The sequence below is a fragment of the Kogia breviceps genome, chromosome 5 (genome assembly GCF_026419965.1).
Source record: "Kogia breviceps isolate mKogBre1 chromosome 5, mKogBre1 haplotype 1, whole genome shotgun sequence".
NCBI lineage: Eukaryota > Metazoa > Chordata > Mammalia > Artiodactyla > Physeteridae > Kogia > Kogia breviceps.
Genome location: NC_081314.1, coordinates 59,074,037 through 59,098,513, shown reverse-complemented (window position 1 = coordinate 59,098,513; position 24,477 = coordinate 59,074,037). Strand labels below are relative to the sequence as shown.

Genomic DNA, 24,477 nt, shown 5'->3' with positions numbered 1-24,477 from the left:
ATAGCACGTCATTCTGTATCCTTTCCATGTCCCATCCCGATACAGATCATAGTGAGCAACTAATGTATTTATGTGTTTCTTACAAAACTTAAAAGTTAATTGCGTTGGATGTATCATAAGTACTGTTGTCTAAAACATTGGGGTTAAGGGTGATTTATCCTACATTTAAGATCAGTTTAAATGTAATAACTCACTGAGACTGCTCAATCGGTATTTGGGAAATCGAAAGGTAATATTCCATAGTAAAAAAAATGATGAAAGAAGGATCCATTACAATGTGAAATATCTTGATTGAAATATATCTCTGTCTGAAAATTTCTAAAACCGATAATAATCACCACACCCATGAGGAAAACTTGATATGGCATAACTGCTTAGAAAGCAGGCCTAGCTTGTTGCTTCTTTAACACTGGAGTTACAAATAGGTTTCAGAATATATCTCAATTTTTCCTCTAAACTTCTTACATGTTGCTAACTTAGTGCAGAGAGAGATATAGCTGGAGAATGCCATTTTGCTTAGTTGTGCTCTTATTATGCAGACATTTAACTTATTTGGGAAAAATTGATCTAGTTATTTGATAAGGAAGATACTTGCTAACATAACATTTAACAGTATAGAAAAGAACTCACTTAAACGTCCTAATTTGATTCTCAGAACAACATAAGATACTAGAAAGTGAGATATCCTTCTGTAGACGTAGACACAGAAAGCTTCCCGCAGGGAGGTGACATATGAGCAGTCATGGAGTTGACATGGACTGTCAGCTCACTGAGGGCAGGACAGGGGCTGTAAATGTTTATTGAATAAATCAATCAGTTAATTAAATCTGGACTTAAATCTGGTCTTTTCAATGGGCAGTGTTTTTCTTACAAGTAAACTATTATTATAGTGTTATTTACATATTTTAACAAATAGAGCTCATTATCAAATTGCGGGGCTCAGGAATAGAAGACAGAAAAAACTAAGCAAAACAAAAAGCTTCTCAAGAGCTTCTCCTTTCCTGCTTTGAGGACATAGTCTTAACCCTGTTTTCTATAGTTCCCACTATGTTCAATCAACAATCAGTTGAGGCTCTCAAGCTACAGAACTTTGAAAAGCCTACGTCTCTAACAAAGGGCAATTCTGAATGTACTCAGGTGATTTTTTTTTTTTTTTTTTTTTTAGGCTTTTTCAAAACATATTTTTTATGCTTTTGTTGTCAGGAGAAAACAGATGAGATAAAACATGGTATTTGAGCCTTTGGGTCTGGACACAAAAACAGAGCCCTCAAGTTGACATTCACAGTGACGTGATACAAATTTAACAATATGTAAAGAGAGTCTCTTCTTTAGAGGTCTAATGCTGAGGCTGGAGGTAGAAATAAGACACAGCCCCTGATTTTCATCCCACCACAGTAGCTGAATGAGTTGAGTTTTACCCTATGTGGTCCAACAAGGCCTGACAAACTGCACTGCAGTGCAAGAAGCATCTCTCGGGCAATGATGCGTAAAGACAGAGGGATTTTTTAGTTAACGGCAGGAATTAGGCTTTAATGCTTTCTACTAAAAGACTTCATAAGCCAGATAGCTGACTGCTATCCACTGAATCTTGGCAGGCAACAAGATTGCTGAAGCTTAAACTGAGAAGCTGTGTTAAACAGATTTTCATGAATGTACAAAATGCTTTATTTGCAAAGCTGCTTTTCTTTGTTACAGTTCAAAATGCTTTTCTTCTTTTTTTAATCTCTCAGCTTGGTCAACTCTCAGTCTTTATCAAAATTACTTTCAAAAATGTCCTTTTAAGAGCCAGAGAAGAGAAATAAATGCTCACCTCAACAAAAATAAATTTTTTTAAAGAATAATCCGAAAAATGTCAATCAAAGAGATTAATAATGATCATGGGCCTTATAAAAACTACAAGACATACTGAAAGACATTAAGTACTTTACCATTATTTGGAAGTTCTAGAGGGCTACAGGCACTGTGTGTGATTCTATCTTTCGGCGAAGAGATAAGTTTTGCAACGAGAGATGCTGAGATGGGTTGCACTAGTAGAGAGGTGAGGTTTGATCGGTTTTGTCTAAAGCTTCCATCTGTATTCAAAAGAGAAAGAAAGAGAATCCTTAGTAAACAGAAGTTAAAAACACTTGAAGGTTTTTCTGTAATATGTCTTTAAATGATGAGCGTTTGTTTATTCCTTAGTTATACTCTGTCTACTTATTAAAAATAATTTGACATACTTCATAATAAAAATTCAGTCCAAATACTATTAAGTATCCTAGTCAATGATGGCAGATCGTACACAGGTATATACTTCCATTCTCCACTGAAATGACAACAAAGAGATAAAAAGCATCAATCCACAGGGGCCAAGAGAATAGGAGACACATTAGCAATAAGATTCTATCGATAGAAGCATGAAAGCAGATGAATAAGTGTCAACTGCTGTGACAGACCAAGGAGACCAAAACCTAAGCCAGCAGAGGGGGGAAGCTGAAAAGCAATGCAGTTTGTACCACAGAACCCAGAAACTCTTGAGAACTGGTAACACCAGCTGCCTATTAAAATAGGGGTAATGAGGGGCTGGAAACAGAAGAGTTTGATGAAATTCGCATTGTGAGGGGGGTCTCTCCTCCTGAATCCCTCACTCACCCAGTCAACATGAACAGTGCCCGGTCCTCCCTCCCTCCAGCAGAGACTGAAACTGGGACATTGAACAGGGAGACACCAGACACAGGGAAGGGTGACTCGTACTTTAAATGGGACGGTGTTATGATTGCTGAGACCCTTCAGATGCCTTACTCTTGTGGTGCCCAGAATCCTTCCTTCCAGGTTGGGCACTAGAAAAGTCACTTGTGGTAAATAGGACCAGGGCAATGGAGAATATAGAAAAATACTGAAAATCTGTAAGTCTACCAATAAAATAACTCCCTCAAGACATCCCACACTGACACTTATCAGTCAATACATCTCACCACATACAGAACTTCAAATGAACTTATGCTGCCATTCTTAAGTAGGAGCTCTCAGCCAAGGCCAAACTGAGAAAGGCACACAAGCAGAAAACCTAGTGAGGATAAGAAGAGGACGTCAGGAAGGGGGTCTCCAAGTAAACAAAAATCATGGGAATACCAGATGCATCTTAATGTTCTGAGAACATATTCACAGTAAGATCAGAGAATTAGCATTTGAAGAGGTTCGAGATATACAGAAGAATGAGAAACCTATAAGATGAGACAGCTATTAGTTTCAAAGGGAGCAAATATTTTCTCGAGAAAAATGCAATTATCGTACATTGTGAAAAATATTCACATAGAGTAATATAAATAATGACTTTTTAGTACAAAAATGGATATTATTCTTTAGGAAAAAAGAGAAAAGGGCAAACATCAGGATTGAAGGTACATGGAAACTTATGAAGGAAAATTAAATCTTTATCTTTCATAGTGGTAAGTCAATATAATGAATACAACTGAAAAATGTATTCAGCTCTTAAACATACTATTGGGAGGCAGAGACATAAATATGAAAAGTAGGTAACAACTAAAAATGTTGAAAGCAATTAAGTGCTTGCCTTTGGGACAGACAAAGGGGAGAGAAACACAGGGAAGGATGGGAGAAAAAAGGTGACACATTTTTATAAATGAAGCTTTATAGAAATATCTATTTATATTCATCTATAACTTTGAAAAAATTAAAATAAAATGAAAATAAGGAGAGAAACAACTATGGTAACAAAAGAGAAAAATTATACAAGTACTTTGAGTAAAGAGATTGGAGAGAATAAATTCTGCATAAGGAAAAACCTAAAAAATATATGCTTATTCAGTTTATATATTTATACTGACTCAGAAAAAGAAATACACAATGGAATGACTATCAGGCAGCCAATAATGTTTGAGAATACAGAGCTATATTTTTCAGACCTTTATTAGGGAAAATAATTGCCACAGGTTTTCTCAGAATTTAATTTGGTAGAACTGCATGGGGTGCAGAACTCTACAATACTGGTATAGAGTCTCCAGGAGAAAGATTATAAATGAGAAAATATGTTACGGAAGCATTTCCTTAATTTATCATCAGGAAAACCACAAGGCTAAAATGTGGTATTCAGCTTGGGCCTATGGCAGTCACAGAAGTCATGGCTTTGAAGAAAAAGTAATGAGATTTAAGCTTAGGATCGGTTTTGTTGTATAAACACAGAGCTGGTCTCATAATTTAGTAGCCCTTTTTATATGGATATACATTTTGACCACAGAATAGTTCATTTGACCCTAGTGTAGTTCATAACCATTTTCATGTCATAGTACTGAGACTGGCTATATAATTTGCAAGGCCCAGAGCAAAATGACAATGTGGGACCTCTTGTTCAAACAGTGGGAAGGATTTCAATATGGCAATAGCAGGGAAATGAATCAGGTGTGGGCACTTTTGAGGGCAGACTGCACACCCGTGAATCGGGCCCTGCATGGTTCACATAGAAGATGCTAGCAGCCATGCAGCCAGCTGAGGTCAACTGAAAGGGACTTTCAGTTGACAAGGAAGCTGCTGTCCTGAGCTGCTGTTTCTCCAGGCTGCACCTGGTGCCATGGTGATTAATATCTTAAGGCACAGACATTGTACCTCACTCAGCATGCCAGCTGGGAGGTCCTGATATAGCCATCTCACTCTGGTTCTCCCAGCATGTATTTTCTCCCTCAGCCATTACCTTTGAAATTTATAGTGTACACAGGACAATGAGATAGTATTTATGAGAAATGTACAGTCTGTTATTTTGCAGTTTTCATGGATGTTAGGTGCTAACATGCTGGCAACACAAAATGAAACGTCTTAAAATGCTGCATGATTTCACCACTCCTCAGTCCAGATACTGAACTTGCCATTCAAGGTCCTTCACCATCTCAGACCTTGTATTTCCAAAATTATTTCCTACCATTCCTCTCCATATATCTTATGCTAAAACTTAAGCTATCCCCCTACATATTCTGTGATTTATACCTCCATGTTTTTACATAAGCCATCTCTTCCACTTTACTTGCTCTTCTCATGTATCTCATTTCTGAACTATACATTTCCTTTAAAGTCCAACTCACTTTCCACAAGAAACTTCCTCTGACACCTTCAGCTCTATGTGATATATCTGCACCTTTTTTTTTTTCAGTGCTTGCCATTTCTAATTAACATTATCGCTTTGTATAAACATTTTCGTTTTCCCCTATAAACTCCTTAAAGAAAAGGACCAAGTCTTCTACATCATTGCATGACACACAATGTTCAGCACATTGCCAGGATCATAAGAGGAGCTCCATAATTAATGGGAAAAAGAAAGAAAGAAAGAAAGAAAGAAAGAAAGAAAGAAAGAAAGAAAGAAAGAAAGAAAGAAAGAAAGAAAGAAAGGAAGGAAGGAAGGAAGGAAGGAAGGAAGGAAGGAAGGAAGGAAGGAAGGAAGGAAGGAAGAAAGGAAAATGAAAAGAAAAGAAAAGAGAGGAAAGGGAGGAAGGGAGGGAGGGAAGATGGATTAACAATTTCTTGAAAAATAGTTTAACATCTCTGTCTTACCAGTTTTCTGAATGCCTAGAAAATGGAGCAGGGGTACAAGTGAAAAAAAATTAGAATTCTATTAATCCTATGCTTGTTGAACATTAGTGCTTTCTCCCCAGCTAACTACTCTCAAAACCTTCAAAACCCATTCATCCCAATCAACTCACTAATTAACTTTGCTCTAAAATTACCTTTATGTGGGTAAAAAAAAAAGTATATAAATAAAATTATTTTTGAGATATATTTAAAAGTTAATTAAAAAATCAATAACTTCATTCTTTTTTTTCTCCAGAATGCCCTATTAAGCATCTGAAACAATGCATTTAAAAGTTAAATGTGAGTGAACCCTAAACAGTAATTGAACATACCAAAATCTTTGATTTTTTGTACTGCGTGACTAATAGACTTGCATTGATTTTGAAATATGTGAAGTAAGTGGTTCATTAATTTTTCACCTTCAGCTTAATGGAAATTTGACTAAGAGTTCACTTCTAAGAGCAGATACTAAAAGTAGGACTTTACAGGACACAAACACTAAATTATAGACAAAAGTTATTTTTTAAAAACTCATTTATTGAAGAATTGATAGAATTTCATTTTCTTACACGATTAAGAGACTTTGAATAAAACCAAATACATGTATACCATTTTTATTCAGTTATATTTTAAAGCATTTATAAACTGTAAGAACCCATTAAGATATGAGCTGAAAATCAGGTGGATTAGGTACCTTGATGCAAATGGTACCATCCAGAAAATATTTGACATTATATTTTAGCATTTTAACTTTTACATTATAGCATTTATATCATAGCCTGCACATTGTGTAGGCTCTATAAAGACTGACACTAAGTTTTATTTTAGTAGATAGCTAGTCCTCTCTTCACTTTATGAACTCTTTGTAATCTAGATAAGGATCCAAATCGATCCATCCCATTCAATAATCCAATCCTCAGTACAATGCCACATGCATACAGTAGAAAGAGGAAACTGGATATATATACATAGTCCCGAAATTGACTCCATCACTGACTCACTGTTTGAAAAGTAACTTATAAATAATTTCACTATGAGAAGACTGTCATCCCATCTACTATACCTGAACAACCAAGGTAACACTGAAGGGTCTTCATTATGCAATTGACTGAAATAAAAATTATACATTAGCTCAGAGGCCTAGACCCTGAACCACAGTGGCTGAAATTGAGAAGAAATGAGATTAAAAATAAGTAAAATGGTTTCTTATTGTACATATGTAATAGGATTTCATTATGCTTTTTCAAATTATTGATGCCTACTTCAAGCCCATCTGCATATAAAGAAAACATGTTAGCTGCCAGCATTTTTTGTCTGGTGAGATGGAATTCTTTTAAAATCAACTGAAATGTCAGTGTATAAAGCAATGCCAATTATCCAAAGAGTATCAGGAAAGATAAACTTTCAGAGACCAGCAATCTTAGACACTGGGATCCTCAGAATTAAGGTATTGAGAGGAGGGATCAGGTAAAGAATGTGCTGGTAAGTAAAACAATAAGGGCCTTGTATGGCTCAGTGATGAGAATGTACCGCCTTTGGGGAGGACAGCACAATTTCCAAATTGAGGTGTGTAACTCAGCCCTTGGCACCTGACTCTGTGTGTGTGTGTGTGTGTGTGTGTGTGTGTGTGTGTGTGTGTGTGTGTGAACATAAGATCAGTGCTACATGATGTAACCATAGACTCTACAGATCCTTCCTATTCAGTGTGTAGTTCTTGGATAAGCAGCAGGGGCAGGACTCATTAGAAATGCAGAATCTCAGGCCCCACCCCAGCCCTTCTGCATCAAAATCTGTAGCCTAACAAGATCCCTAGGTGACTCATGTGCACATTAGATGAGCAATGGCCTAAATCATTATATATTTTTCTGTAGCATAATTGATATAATTTTCATAGCAAAGAAGATATAAAAAGTGGGATGAAGAGGATGAAGAATAATAGACTATGTTTGCTCACTGTACCCCAAATTAAGGATGACCGAGCCTTTGACTATATTAATAAACTCCAAATCAGCAGTTTTTTCAGACGGTCTCCTTCAAAATGGGTAACAGGTCTGTGCATATGCTATCACTAAATAGCAAGTTTAAATTGGACTGAGAGCATTTCTTTTTGGTTCTGCTCTTTTCTCAAAGATAAATTCGTTGATTTAAAGATCAAAATTACATTTACAACACTTTATTTCAGTCATGAATAAATATTACAGTCTCTAACTGATTTGAATTTCTTTTCTACATTTTCAGCTATTCTAATTCATTATAGTAAGAGACTGACAAACCTAAAGTGTAAATACTTCCCATTTGCCAGAGAACCAAGCAATCAAATAGCTTAAAAAGTAGAGATTTTAAAAATACATTTTGTGCTGCACTTCTATGAAAAAGACTCAAATATCAAATGAACAAGCTGATATCAGCAATGTTATCCCAGAGTATTTGATTTGATTTTCTCCAGAGGACTGCCACTTTGACAGAAATCAGACCATTAAATAATCGGCGTGGATGTTTTTTCACTTTTATCTTAGCTCACTAAATTTACAGTTATTTCCCTGAAATGACCAGCATACTAAATTGGCTAGTCATTTTGTTATTCTTATAAATACAGCTGATCCTTTATTATTTCAGTGTCTCATAACCTGCTGGTTATATCACCATCTTCCTTCAAACTAGTCAAGTTCAGCACTGTGTTGTTCTGATTTTTATTAAAAATGAAATACATAACATTTAAATATGCTTTGTGCTATGCAGTCTTCTCAGAGCTTGTCCAGGCTCTCTATGTGTATACATATATACATACATGCACAAACATACATGTATACACATACACACGTATAATTATTTTTAAGGATATAGGATTTTTATTACTGACAGCTATTCTCAAATTGAAATGAAAATTACTATTTCATGAGTTTACATCATATTTCTTGCCTTCTCTCAAACTAACACAAATTGTAGGTCTAAAAGCTGGCTAATGCCAGTTTACCCAACTCTTAGATGTCGCTTACTCTGGGAAGCTTGGTCCTCATATGTGTCCCCACGTAAGTCCTTGCTTGTACACTTAGTAAACTGGCTTTGCTCTAATTTCCTTTTCACTTTCTGTTCACTGGCCAGAGTATACTATAGACATCTTGAGGGCTCATTCACTGGTCTATTGTCACGGCTTAGTACACTTCATAGTAAAAAGGAGGGCACAGTGAATATTTTTTGAATGAATGATCACATCAGTATTCAAGTGAGTAACTCAGTTTTGCCTAATCCTAAGCCTAAAACTCATGACTTATAACACTTACAATCACAAAATGCTAAACATGAAGACAGATGGTCTCATCTTCTCATTTCCTTGGTCCTCTCTCAAGCTAAAGCGCCCTGCCACGTTCCCTAGTAAATATCATAATATTTAAATACTTAATTAACTTTTAATAAAATAATTAATTAGCTTCAGCTGATGCATTATAAAAAGTCATATTTAGTTTTACATTAAAGAGAATAGAAAGTAACATACTCATTTATAAAGCAGTATTTGTATATTCTGACTTTAAAAGAGCATACAAATTATGTAGAGTCCAACTGTATTTTTTTAAAGTAGTATATAGGAAAAGTCTTTGTTAATAATAGATTAATTTATATTAATAATTGTTAATTTAATTTGAGCTCTACCTTTCCAATTAGTTTATTCAAAGGTACTGATCACAGATATGACACAGGCTCAGAAAAAGGTAGAAAAACTTTTCCATCACTAAAAATATTTTTCCTTAGGTTTAGACATATAAACTCAAGATTTATTTTTTATTTTTTTAAACTCAAGATTTATATCAGTAAAGGGAAATTATTTGGGGCACAGGAAACTAAAATATAAATTACCATCATTCTCTCCCCTGAAACAAATACACTTGGTCATCTGTATATCTGTGGTTATGCAGCCTTGGAATTTGTTCTAAACTTGGCAAACATTTAATTAAAGAAGAATCTGTATTATATTAAAAAGTTTTGATTAATGTGCAGTTAAGCAAGGTGCTAGGCTTCTTTTGGTCATTATACAGGACACAAGCATAGTATTTAATTATATTGTTAGTTGAGATCTGGCGTGTCCTATAATTGAATTAATTATTATTTACAGAATGAGAATACATTTTTATAAATAATTTGTTTTTTAATGGCTTTAAAACACATTGATATAATTACTTCAAAGTCCATTGCTACGTTTCAGTTAGATGGTGGTCATCATTAACAACATGTTTTCTAAAGATATTTTTGTAGTATGATCCTTTCTACTCAAAAAATAGAACTTCCTTTGGCATAGGCTTTTACATCACTGAATTTATATTTATAAATTTGTCATTTTAGGTAAAAATGTAGATGTACAATGGCAGTGGTAATATTCAGATACTGACAAATGTTTTCTTAATTTTATTTCAGAAGAATAATTGGTTACATGAGAACTGATTCCCTATTCTACGTAACTGTAAATATTTCTATTCTTTTGTATTTGTCATTTGTCTACTCCAAGACTATTTCATTCCCTAAAGCATTCTAAGAACATGAACATTTGGAAATAAACTGTAAACTGTATCATAAGAAAAACAAACTAACAGACAGACAAAATATTTAGTCTGTTCTTTACTTTGAGGAGAGTAGTCTAGATTCATAACTGGAATAATTGGCCATCTGCACATTACATGTAATATAAGCAAAGCAATTCTCTTCAGAGGCATTCCCCTGAGAAGTTTCCCATTTCAGACTTGAAGGGTGTGAACATTGGAATGATTTGCAAAGTTTCTTGTTTTAGAAAAAGTACAGTTTGCAAAGATAGAAGATAAACTATGTAGATGTGTTTTGTCTGTTTTTTGGTTGCTGTGAAAGTATGAAGCCATTAATTTACAATAAAATTCTTACTAGACTGTAATGAGAACACATTATTTTATGAGACTGATTAGATGAACAGGCAAAAAATGAGTGCATTATTTCTGGATTAACTTAGTTTTTAGATGTTTTCTGATAGTAAAAATGGAAAAAAAAATTAACCCTTGTTCTTCTGATATAGATGTTAGATTAAATGAGCTATCTATATGAAGAGCTTCCCAGCTTTTCCTGGCTTCCTGTGTATTTTCTGTTGTTGAAATGCAAATATTGATACAACAAAGGGACAATGGTCTGGATTCCAGAGACCAAAATCTGCTCCTTACTCTGCCTCTAATTGGGAAGTGACTCGGAGAAATTTTTCACTTCATTTACAGCCTTAAACTCATCCTATATATAATGTCTAAGGATTACCATTTCTAAGATTTTGATTCTAAACTTGTCCATGAGGAATTGTTTAAATAAGCTAATAGTTTCTTCTCCAAACTGTATTTCAGAATAACATATGGAATTTTATAATCCTGATATGAATTTAATAAAAATATTTCTCATCTTTATGTTGAAAGAACTTCTTTGTATTTACATGGCTACATCTAAATTTTAGGTAAAGATTCCATGGTAATTACAGAAAAGTTCCTCATATTTGGAATGGGTAATATAAAATATTTCAATCAATTCTCTTCCTGACTTATTATTTTTCTTTAAAAAATTATTAAAATTATTTTTATTATTAATCACACAGAGAATTATGACTTGAAAAATTTCCCTCTATTATCTTGCTGTAGTGGTAGTGTGTCTTCAGAGAAGATACACATGGAAGAATAAGATGGAGATTTTTAAACATGTGCCATGGAAAAAATTCCATCAGCTAATAAGCCACAGATTGATCATCAAGAATTGATGATCCGGGAGGATCGCACATGCTGCGGAACGGCTGGGCCCGTAAGCCATGGCCACTGAGCCTGTGCTCCACAACGAGAGAGGCCACAACAGTGAGAGGACTACGTACCACAAAAAAAAAAAAAAAAAAAAAAAAAAAAGAATTGTGGATTGTGTGTACATGGAATTCAAGTCACAAATATTCTATTATTAATTCTTCCTCTGAATTTATGTATATGAGAATTTTCTTACAGAAGAGTCCTATAACTTGAATGTAATTTAATCAAATTGTTTTGGATGTACATTTTCTCAAAGTATTTTACAAAGTGGAACCTAAATTCACATCCAAAAAAAAAAGACTAAGATAATGCGTTGCCTATTTTCTTACTAAGGTAATATTTTTTAGTGTATTGAAAGGTTATCTCACTAAATAATGTCTTCTTTGAAGTCACAGCACAGGCTGTAATGGCACAGTGAGAGACACAGTATAGCACTAATGGTCCAGTTAATAAGCTAGGGTGTTTTTAAGGATAGGAATGATGTCTCTGTTAGTTCTTGTATGTAGGACTTCAAACAGCACCAAGCACAGTTACCTTTTAAAAGCTTTTCCATGATAATGGTGTTTAAACAAACTTCAAGACTATTCACTTTGGCCTAAATTTTCTTTCTAAATTCTTCATTTAATCTTCCTAACAATCCAATGATGTCATATTATATGCTGAGCTACACATCAAGGACCTTCTGGGTCCATCTTAATTAACATCAGTCCCGTGACTGGTAAGTGGGCAGCATGTCAGAGCTCAGCTACAAAACAATTACTAGAACTGTCCTCTTTACCTATGTCAGGTTTCGAGTGATTCTGGCTTTGATAGGATATTTTATACAAGTTTCAAACTAGAAAGAAAATGTGAATGAGAGAGATGACTCCAGACAAAAGAATCAACATGATTAAACTGGCCATGATGGGAAAACAAAGATGTGAAAAGGGAGTGGTAAGGAGCCAAGGCTAACTGAAATCATCATGTATGTTGTAGATTAAGGTGAGAATTAGAGAGAGTCCTTATTGTTCTGTGCCTTGTATGACAGATAAAAAGTATGGGGAATATTAAGTACTGGGCTCTTGGATAAGGTTCTGAGCAGAGAATTGGTAGCATGAAAGTGGATTTTAGAAATATTGATCTGAGAGTACTATGCAGAAAAGGACAGAACTGGAAAAGGGAACACAATAAAAACAACACACATATATCCCATTTTTTGCAGACACAGAGCTCCATGTTTAAAATATATTATCTCATTCCATTCCCATACTTTATATACGACAATACAACTTTTCAAACTGGTTACTGTTATTTCCATTTTATGGAAATGACTCTAAAGCTCAGAAACTTAGAAATGCTTAATAACTGGTAAGCCACAGTAGTGGACTCACAGTCCGCTTCTTTTAGCCTCTGAAATGAAGGTCCTGGTGCCAAAACTGTGAGAAGTTATTGTGGTTTCTCAACAAGAACTAACACCTACATGAAAAAAGATGTCTCTGGAAGCAGAAAGGTAAAGATCCACATGAAAAGCCTACACGAGCCTGCAAAATTTGGCAACCCATTAAACAGAGTCGTGCCAATAAGGTAACAGAGTAAGAACTAAGGTTTCAATCCTGGATTTGTAGAAGAATGAAAGTCCTATTAACCATCCAGATTCAGAAGGAAAACTGTCCTCAAGGTAAAGAGAAGTCAGAATATTTAAAATAATTACATGTAGCATTTATCTTCTTGGGACAATTATTACTATAAAGCCTTTATAAATAAAGTAAGAAATCCTTCTCACCTGTTCACATTACAGTTGGTTGTTTTCCGAACACTGCAAACGCCTGCACAATGACATCCTTAAAACTAGAGTCTCCCAGGCCACCAGATGAGGACAAAAGCTGTCAAATACCTAGCTTATAGCAAGGCTTTAGGATTAACGAGAATGGCCATAAAGTGCTTTGAGCTCCACAGAAGAACAGCTACAATATAAATGAGCCACATTATTCCTGTGAAAAATACTATCCATATACTGTCTAATAGAACTGAAAAAAATGCAATTTCCTGTTGCACCTTCTGATACTGCATACTGTCTTGCTATAACTTCTTTTAATTCTTTTGAGTTTCCCCTGGAGGGGGAAGGGGGGAATAAACACTTCTGCTTCATGCCCAACTTGTGGAATGTACTGAGATACACAAATCAGATAGATAAAAGGATAGTCCATGCCCAATTTCTCATAATACCTTTGGAATAAAATGAACTAAAGAGAGAAACATACCAGCAAGCTGGCTTCAAAGAAAAGATAAATCACATGAAAGCAAGATGTTGTCTATTTTTAGAATGTTTTATGTTAAAGTCAAATTCAATTTTCAGTACAAAAGAAGACATCAACTACCTTCTGCATGCATTCAGTATTTATTTGAACTATTTGAAAGTTCAAAATTATTTCAAATTCCAATGAAAAAAATTAATGATGCTAGATTTATAAGATCCCATATTATATCTGTACAACCTATACTGATCCAGTGTTGACATTAATACTGAATAGTTCTCCATAAGAAATTCTAAAAAGATTAACTAATGTCACACTAATGCCATATCAAAATATAAAGTTCAATAGTCTAAATCTGAGTTTTAATTATCAACAAGAATGCATATACTCTTTAAATATAGTTACAACAAACTTTAACAAATCCACCTCTATACTAATCGTATAGGTTTAGCAATTTATGTAATATTGAGATGGGAAAAACTCAGTGCGGAAATAATGTGTAGAGAAAAGTACAGTTATTCACTGAGCCTACTCTGGATAACAGAGGTGTAAGTAAGACATAAGATGTTAATATCTCTGAGACTCATCATACTAATTTTAGCTGGATGAAAAACTAGAGTTATATATAATTTAGTTAATAATATGAATTGGAATTAGAACACAAATCTGAAAGATTCTCTTTAACAGTGGGATTGAGACAGAGGAGATTGGTTAAAGATGGCAGAGTAGAAGGACATGCGCTCAATCCCTCTTGTGAGAGCACCAGAATCACAACTAACTGCTGAACAATCATCAACAGGAAGACATTGGAACTCACAAAAAAAGATACCCCACATCCAAAGAAAAAGGAGAAGCTGAAAAGAGATGGTAGGAGGGTCGCAATCACAATAAAATCAAATCCCATAATGGCTGGGTGGGTGACACACAAACTGGAGAACACATACCACAGAAGTCCACCCATTGGAGTGAAGGTTCTGAGCCCCATGTCAGGCTTCCAAATCTGGGGGCTCAAGCAACAGGAGGAGGAATTCCTAGAGAATCAGATTTTGAAAGCTAGCGGGATTTGATTGCAGGACTTCAACAGGACCGCAGGAAACAGAGACTCCACTCTTGGAAGGCACACACAAAGTAGTGTGTGCATCAGGAACCAGGGGAAGGAGCAGTGACCGAGAGGAGACAGAACCAGACCTACCCGCTAGGGTGGGAGGGTCTACTGCAGAGGTGGGGGGTGGCAGCAGCTCACTGTGGGGAAAAGGACAGTTGCAGCAGAAGTACTGGGAAGTACTCCTTGGCGTGAGCCCTCCCAGAGCCCACAATTAGCCCCACCAAAGAGCCAGGTAGGCTCCAGTGCTGGGTCGCCTCAGGCCAAACAACCAACAGGGAGGGAACCCAGCCCCACCCATCAGCAGACAAGTGGATTAAAGTTTTACTGAGCTCTGCCCACCAGAGCAACAGCCAGCTCTATCCAGCACCAGTCCCTCCCACCAGGAAGCTTGCACAAGTTCCTTAGACAGCTTCATCCACCAGAGGGCAGACAACAAAAGCAAGGAGAACTACAATTCTGCAGCCTGTGGAAGGAAAACCACATTCACAGAAAGATGGACAAAATGAAAAAGCAGAGTACTTTCTACCAGATGAAGGAGAAAGATAAAACCCCAGAAAAACAACTAAATGATGAGATACACAACCTTCCAGAAAAAGAATTCAGAATAATGATAGTGAAGATGATCCAGGACCTCGGAAAAACAATGGAGGCAAAGATCGAGAAGATGCAAGAAATGTTTAACAAAGACCTAGAAGAATTAAAGAACAAACAAACAGAGATGAACAATACAATAACTGAAATGAAAAATACGCTAGAAGGAATCAATAGCAGAATAACTGAGGCAGAAGAATGGATAAGTGACCTGCAAGACAGAATGATGGAATTCACTGCTGCAGAACAGAATAAAGAAAAAAGAATGAAATGAAATGAAGACAGCCTGAGACCTCCAGGATAACAGTAAAAGCAACAACATTCGCATTATAGGGGTCCCAGAAGGAGAAGAGAGAGGAAAAAGGACCTGAGAAAATATTTGAAGAGATTATAGTCAAAACTTCCCTAACATGGGAAAGGAAATAGCAACCAGAGAGTTCCAGGCAAGATAAACTCAAGAAGAAACACGCCGAGACACAAAGTAATAAAACTGACAAAAATTAAAGACAAAGAAAAATTATTGAAAGCAATAAGGGAAAAACGACAAATAACATACAAAGGAACTCTCATAAGGTAAACAGCTGATTTCTCAGCATAAACTCTACATCCAGAAGGGAGTGACATGATAAATTTAAAGTGATGAAAGGGAAGAACGTACAATCAAGATTATTCTACCTGGCAAGGATCTCATTCAGATTCAACAGAGAAATTAAAACCATTACAGACAAGAAAAACCTAAGAGAATTCAGCACCAAGAAACCAGCTCTACAACAAATGTTAAAGAAACTTCTCTAAGTGAGAGACACAAGAAAAGAAAAGGACGTACAAAAACAAACCCATAACAAATAAGAAAATTGTAACAGGAACATACATATCAATAATTACCTTAAAAGTGAATGGATTAAATGCTCTGACCAAAAGACACAGGCTTGCTGAATGGATACAAAAACATGACCCATACATATGCTTTCTACAAGAGACCCACTTCAGACCTAGGGACACATACACATGGAAAGTGAGGGGATGGAAATGTGTATTCCATGCAAATGGAAATCAAAAGAAAGCTGGAGTAGCAATACTCATGTCAGATAAAATAGATTTTAAAATAAAGAATGTTAAAAGAGACAATGAAGGTCACAACATAATCATCAAGGGATCAATCCAAGAAGAAGATATAACAATTATAAATATATATACACCCAACACAGAAGCACCTCAATATGTAACGCAACTGCTAACAGCTATAAAAGAGGAATTCGACAGTAACACAGTAATAGTGGGGGATTTTACCACCTCACTTACACCAATGGCCAGATCATCCAGACAAAAAATTAATAAGGAAACACAAGGTTTAAATGACATGATAGATTTAATTGATATTTTTAGGACATCACATCCAAAAAGAGCAGATTACACTTCCTTCTCAAGTGCGCATGGAACATTCTCAAGGATAGAACACACCTTGGGTCACACATCAAGCCTCAGTAAATTTTAGAAAATTGAAATCATATCAAGCATCTTTTCTGACCACAACACTATGAGATTAGAAATGAATTACAGGGGAAAAAACATAAAAACACAAACACATGGAGGCTAAAGAATATGTTATTAGGTAACCAAGAGATCACTAAAGAAATCAACGAGGAAATCAAAACATACATAGAGACCAATTACAACGAAAACACGATGATCCAAAACCTAAGGGATGCAGCAACAGTAGTCCTAACAGGGAAGTTATAGCAATACAAGCCTAGCCCAAGAAAAATGAAAAATCTCAAATAAACAATCTAACCTTACACCTAAAGGAACTAGAGCAAGAAGAACAAACAAAACCCAAAGTTAGCAGAATGAAAGAAAAAACAAAGATCAGAGCAGAAATAAATGAAATAGAGATAAAGAAAACATTAGCAAAGATCAATAAAACTAAAAGCTGGTTCTTTGAGAAGATAAACAAAATTGATCAACCATTAGCGAGACTCATCAAGAAAAAGAGGGAGAGGACTCAAATCAATAAAATTAGAAATGAAAAATGAGAAGTTACAACAGACACCACAGAAATACAAAGCATCCTAAGAGATTACTACAAACAACTGTATGCCAATAAAATGGACAACCTGGAAGAAATGGACAGATTCTTACAAAGGTATAACCCCCCAAGACTGAACCAGGAAGAAATAGATAATATGAACAGACCAATCACAAGTAATGAAATTGAAACTGTGATTAAACATCTTCCAACAAACAAAAGTCCAGGACCAGATGGCTTCACAGGTGAATTCTATCAAACATTTAGAGGAGAGCTAACACCCATCCTTCTCAAAATCGTTCGGAAAAATTTCAGAGGAAGGAACATTCCCAAACTCATTCTATGAGGCCACCATCACTCTGATACCAAAACCAGACAGAGATACTACAAAATAAGAAAATTACAGACCAATATCACTGATGTATATAGATGCAAAAATCCTCAACAGAATACTAGCAAACAGAATCCAACAACACATTAAACGGATCATACACCATGATCAAGTGGGATTTATCCCAGGGATGCAAGGATTCTTCAATATACTAAAGTCACTCAATGTGATACACCATATTAACATATTGAAGAATAAAAACCATATGATGATCTCAATAGATGCAGAAAAGGCTTCTGACAAAATTCAAAACCAATTTATGATAAAAACTCTCCAGAAAGTGGGCATAGAGGGAACCTAACTCAACATAATAAAGGCCACATATGACAAACCCACAGCAAACATCATTCTCAATGGTGAAAAACTGAAAGCATTTCCTCTAAGATCAGGAATAAGACAAGGATGTCCACTCTCACCACTCTTATTCAACATAGTTTTCAAAGTCCTATCATGGACATCAGAGAAGAAAAAGAAATAAAAGAAATACATATTGGAAAAGAAGGAGTAAAACTGGCACTGTTTTCAGATGACATGATACTATACATAGAGAATCCTAAAGATGCCACCAGAAAACTACTAGAGCTAATCAATGAATTTGGTAAAGTTGCAGGATACAAACTTAATGTATAGAAATCTTAGATTCCTATACACTAAAATGAAATATCAGAAAGAGAAATTAAGGAAACACTCCCATTTACCATTGCAACAAAAAGAATAAAATACCTAGGAATAAACCTAGGGAGACAAAAACCGAGGGAGACAAAAGAACTGTATGCAGAAAACTATAAAACACTGATGAAAGACATTAAAGATGATACCAACAGATGGAGAGATATAACATATTCTTGGATTGGAAGAATCAATATTGTGAAAATGACTATACTATCCATAGCAATCAACAGATTCAATGCAATCCCTATCAAATTACCAGTGGCATTTTTTGCAGAACTTGAACAAAAAATCTTAAAATTTGTATGGAGACACAAAAGACCCCAAATAGCCAAAGCAGTCTTGATGGAAATAAACAGAGCTAGAGGAATCAGACTCCCTTACATCAGACTATACTACAAAGCTACAGTAATCAAGACAATATGGTACTGGCACAAAAATAGAAATACAGATCAATGGAACAGGATAGAAAGACCAGAAATAAACCCACACACCTATGTTCAAATAATCTATGACGAAGGAGGCAAGGATATAAAACAGAGAAAGTACAGTCTCTTCAATAAGTGGTGATGGGAAGACTGGACAGCTACATGTAAAATAATGAAATTAGAATACTACGTAACATCATATACAAAAATAAACTCAAAATGGATTAGAGACCTAAATGTCAGACTGGACACTATCCAACTCTTAGAGGAAAACATAGGCAGAACACTCTATGACATAAATCACAGCAAGATCCTTTTTGACCCACCTCCTAGAGAAATGGAAATAAAAACAAAAATTTAAAAATGGGATCTAATAAAACTTAAAAGCTTTTGCAAAGCAAAGGAAACCATAAACAAGACGAAAAGACAACCCTCAGAATGGGAGAAAATATATGCAAATGAATCAATAGACAAAGGATTAATCTCGAAAATATATAAGCAACTCATGCTGCTCAATAACCAAAAAACAAACAACCCAATCCAAAAATGGGCAGAAGACCTAAATAGACATTTCTCCAAAGAAGACATACAGATGGCCAAGAAGCACATGAAAAGCTCCTCAAAATCACTAATTAGTAGAGGAATTGCAAATCAAAACCACAATGAGGTAGCACCATAATTCTAAAAGACACATGCACCCCAATGTTCATTGCAGCACTATTTACAATAGCCAGGTCATGGAAGCAACCTAAATGCCCATCGACAGATGAATGGATAAAGAAGAGGTGGTACATATATACAATGGAATATTACTCAGCCATAAAAAGGAATGAAACTGGGTCATTTGTAGAGATGTGGCTGGATCTAGAGACTGTCATACAGAGTGATAAGTCAGAAAGAGAAAAACAAATATCATATATTAACGCATATATGTTCAACCTAGAAAAATGGTACAGATGAACTGGTTTGCAGGGCAGAAATAGAGACACAGATGTAGAGAACAAACATATGGACACCAAGGGGTGAAAGTGTTGGTGGGGGTGTTGGTGGGATGAATTGGGAGATTGGGATTGACATGTGTACACTAATATGTATCAAATAGTTAACTAATAAGAACCTGCTGTATAAAAAATAAATAAAATGAAATTCAAAAATTCCAGAAAAATAAATAAATAAAACAGTGGGATTGAAATCTCTAAGTTCTGTACTGAATACTTCAATTACAGTATATTTTAAAACAATACCATTGAGACTGTTACAAAGTCTTCAATACTTTCAAGTTCCCAAAGTAACATACATGTAAGTGCTAACACACACACACAAACAAATACACATATACATATATAACAAAAAATAAATCACATTATAGTTTTCTAAAACATGCAGATTAATTATTGGAAAATAGTGTAACTTAGGATGGTGGTTGTCAAAGGCATGATTCAAAAACCAAAGAGTATAAAATAAGGATATTGAAGATAAAATGATTCATAGAATAATAATCTCTATTTCTCTTCTGTGGCTGATAGGGAACTTTACTAATTCTTAATTATCTGAATAGAATACATTTATGCCTTCTTATTACAAAAACAGGAACACTGCAAATAAAGCTAAAGGTCATTCTGATCATGCCCCACATTTCAGCCCTCCATACCACCACCAACAACATATTTTAAACTTTATATTCTTTTCATATATACCAAATTTTAAATAACTATGTATTATTATTTCCTTTTCATTTACTTAAATGATACCATAATATAATCATCACTGTGGTATTTCTTTTCACTCAGCAAAGATTCCTTAAAGATCTTTTTCATGTAAGTTTACAGAGATCTATTTTATTCTTTTTGGATACTGCATAGAATTCCATAATTATAACATTTTAAAATTTATTTGGTCAATTCTAAATTTTGCTACTGCAATCAAAATCTTCGTGAATATACTTGTACATTAATCCACTTGTACATGTGTGAGGGCTTCTGCAAGGCTGCTACAGAGAAGCAGATTTGGGGTAAGAGAATATAAAAATTTTTAATTTTAATACACCCTGGTATGATGTCCTGCAAATTGGCTATACATATTTTCATTGCAATTAGCACTATAGGATAGAAGTCATATTCCCTATCCTCCCCAAACCTTCTAAGCAAAAGAAACCACATATGTGAAAGCCCCGAATTATGAAATAACATGGTGTATTTGAGGAAGCAAGAGTTGGTCAAGCATGACTGGAGTGATGTAAAAGAAGGTCACAAAATCAGGAAAAATATTAGGGCTTGAAAAAGGTCTTGTCTTTAAGAGCAAAGTAATCAATTAAGTGACTGTACTCCCCAGGGTATTTGTGAAAAACTGAGAACACTGAAAAATACAGAAATGCATAAGGAGAGATAATAAATATAATACATATACATCCATATTTTTATGACCCACAAATCTTCTCTACCACCTCCAGTCCTACTGCCCTCTCTCCATCCCTCTCCAAAAGGGACTAATATCATGAACATGAACTTGGTTTGGTTAAGCTCATTCAATATATGCTCTGTATTTTAATGTCACCCTAAGCAATCAAAACAGATTTCAAAACATGTTGAGTGGGGAAAAGTCAAATGTAAGTATGTATGCATTTGTGTGTGTGTGTGTGTGTGTGTGTACACACACACACACACATATGGTTATGCAAATTTTAAAGGATAACAGCAACACTAAATGTTTTATATATAATAGAAGAGTGTGGCATAATCAGACTTAGGGCTTTGAAAGCTCATTAATAATTTATCAGAGTATGAATTGGAAGTTGTAAGAGAGGACACAGTGAGATCAGTTAGCAGGCAGCTGCAGTTGGCTAGATGAGAATTAATGTTGGTTTGACCAGGGCAGAGACAGTGAAGATGGAGAAAAACAGAAAGATTTAGAACTTATTGTAGGAGGTAGAACTGCTAAGACTACTTGAAAAGATACAAGAATTGAGAGAGTAGTAGGAGCCTAGGAAACTTCTGGATTGAGAGTGCCAGTCAACTTCTCCTCACCCTCCACATGCTTAGTTAACTCTGGGCTGAATTCCTGCCCCCCACTAATCCCCTCCACCCCCGTGCACACACAACCATCCACTCAGGTATTTCTCTGCCTTTCTGCCCCAGTATAAATTTTCTGAACTGAGAAGAGATTTTAGTTTGTTGGATGACAAGCAATAGTAGTTGTTCTAGGGACTGGGCATTTTGCTCTTATGAAATGGAATGAAGTCTGAGATCTTTGAGAAAATGCATACTTTTATATTGCTGTAATTCATTTTTCATTTCAGTATTATAAAGCAGAGAATTTTTCTCGTTTTTTTAAAAAACACTTTTCTTGAACATCTCTTTTACTCTAGTTATGTGCTAAAGGTACAGACATGACACTGAAGTCAAGCTACAAGCCATCATGGAGACTATGATCAAGTAACCAGGCAGTTTCTGGAAGAGTAAGATGCAAAATAGGGTTGGAAATCATGGGGATGCTGGAAATATTCTATATATAAACATTGCTAATGATTACACAGCTATAATCATGAAACGTTTAGCAATCTTTAAAATTCAGATTAGTGTCCTTTATGCTCTTCCTTATATGCATGATTTTTTTTTAAAAGTGAAAAAGATTGGCTCAGAAAAAAAATGCTCCACATAAACACACACAAACAGTTAATATGTAAATGTGAAAGAGATTACAAGTCCACATCTCTACAACTTTCATTCTATAAATATAAGAATTTATATAATACTGTATAAGAATATACAATAGCATGAGGAACATTAAACAATATTTGGGTATAGATGAAAGTAAATTGAATTACTTGAATGTTTTCCTACCTGAGATGTATGGTATAAAAGTAGACAAATTCAGAAAATATGTCTACTGAAAAAGGCTAAAGAAATGATAATCAGTCTGAAAAGCAAGAAATCTAATATTTTTAAGAATATGAGATGTACAGCAAACAGAATGATGAGCTATTCAAAGCCAGAAACAAAATTATTTCAAGTAATGAATACCAAGTAAATTCTTACCTTCCAGTGTTGTGAAAACATACTAGTGTTGCCCTGGAAGTTTGGCAACATGTTTTATAATTTTCTTGCCTGAAAGTAATGTATATATAGGTTATGTATCTGCCTAAGATCAGCAATTACAACAGTACATGGAGAAAAGAGAGTGGATCATTTAATAAGTGTATCAGTGTTTCATAAAGAATGTAAGGAAAGAAATTCATTAATCTTTACAACTTTTTTTTCATTTTCTATTTCCATAAATGCAGGGTATTCAGGGTGCTTAAGTGTTGGAAGCACAAATACCTTTGCAATATGTTATGTGAGAATCAATCCCCCAAAACTACTTGATATAATTTCTTTCATCTGTGTTGTTACTTTTTAAAAATAGGTTTTCAGAGGTTTTTCCAAGTTGATTCAGCAGATTGATCCTTTCTGAGCCTTTAAGTGGTAAAGAAGTGGAGAGCAGTACATAGTTAAGGAATAATTTCATCAGTCACATTTTTTGTTTTTTTTCTTCTGTCATAAGCCTTAGACTACCAGAAGTGAACATTTTTGGCCTTAAATGCCTGAGTTCAAAACCAGTCTGGCAATCTTTCAAAAATAATTACCTCCTAACACTCATCTCAGGTGTGAAGAGGGCATCATGTTATCACAAGGCTTTTCAGGTCACTGAGTCAATGCATCACAAATCCAAGGATGGGCTTCTATCTCCACCAAATGTGGCACTTTCCCTGTTACCCTGTCAGCTGCACAGGTGCCATTAGAAAGACTCAGCTGCTAATTATTTTTAAAGCAGCAAATGTGTATAAAGATGGGAAACTGAGGGAAAAAAACAGTTTGTCAATAGAAATGATAAATGCATGTTTATTATATCAGAAATATGGTACATTGAGCTCTGTGAGTGGGAAAGGTTAAGGTGAGAATATAGTTTTATCATAGTTAGGGTTGGTTTACTTTGTAATTGCAACCATAGAGTCAAACATTAATTACCCTAAAACCAATTCCCATAATACTGTAACACTACAGACCTGTGTGCACTCTTGCAGATATATGTGTGCAAACTCGTTTATAGTCTATGTGTGTGAGTGCCTGGGGGGTGAATCATATGTAAACAGAAAGAACATGGGAAGGAGGAATTCATAAAAACCCTGTCTTTAAGTGGGCCTGACCTTATACAGGTGTAACAGTGACAAAACAAAAGTCATTGCCGAGCCACAATATTCTTCACCCGGCCATTGAATATCAGAAGTAGCATTTCAGTTCTATATGACAGACCCTATGCTCTCTCATATTCCATAAAACAAAAGTCTGAGGTTGCCAACCTTCATTCAACTGTATCTGTCTCAGAACTCACCCCCACCATGAACTCTTCTTTCCTCAGCTGCAAAATAAGGGGTTGGGTCAGTGGATGATTTATATACATCTTTATTCTAACAACTATAGAATTTTCAGTCTCTCCACATATTAGCTACAATATGGATGATACTAGGTTTTGGGTTTTTTTTTTTCAAAATTATCTAAAAATACTGGAATATATTATTATTGTTAACAAGTAGAAGTCATGTTATGTTATATAATGCAATTTTATAAGATTTTATCTGAATTCTTGTGATCTGTCATCCTAAAATCATAGCTACACACAGAAATGAGAATCATGGACTCAAAGGCCTGTAGAGCC

At 35.1% G+C, this 24,477-nt stretch overlaps 1 protein-coding gene across 1 annotated transcript in view; it reads right to left on the bottom strand.

Moving 5' to 3' along the window:
* The window catches only part of NAALADL2 (N-acetylated alpha-linked acidic dipeptidase like 2), a 1,506,494-nt gene that overhangs the window by 435,725 nt on the left and 1,046,292 nt on the right, over nt 1-24,477 (bottom strand). Inside the window, exon 8 of the mRNA XM_059063915.2 lies at nt 1,929-2,072. Coding sequence (XP_058919898.2) covers nt 1,929-2,072 — 144 coding nt within the window. The remainder of the gene's footprint in view (nt 1-1,928; nt 2,073-24,477) is intronic.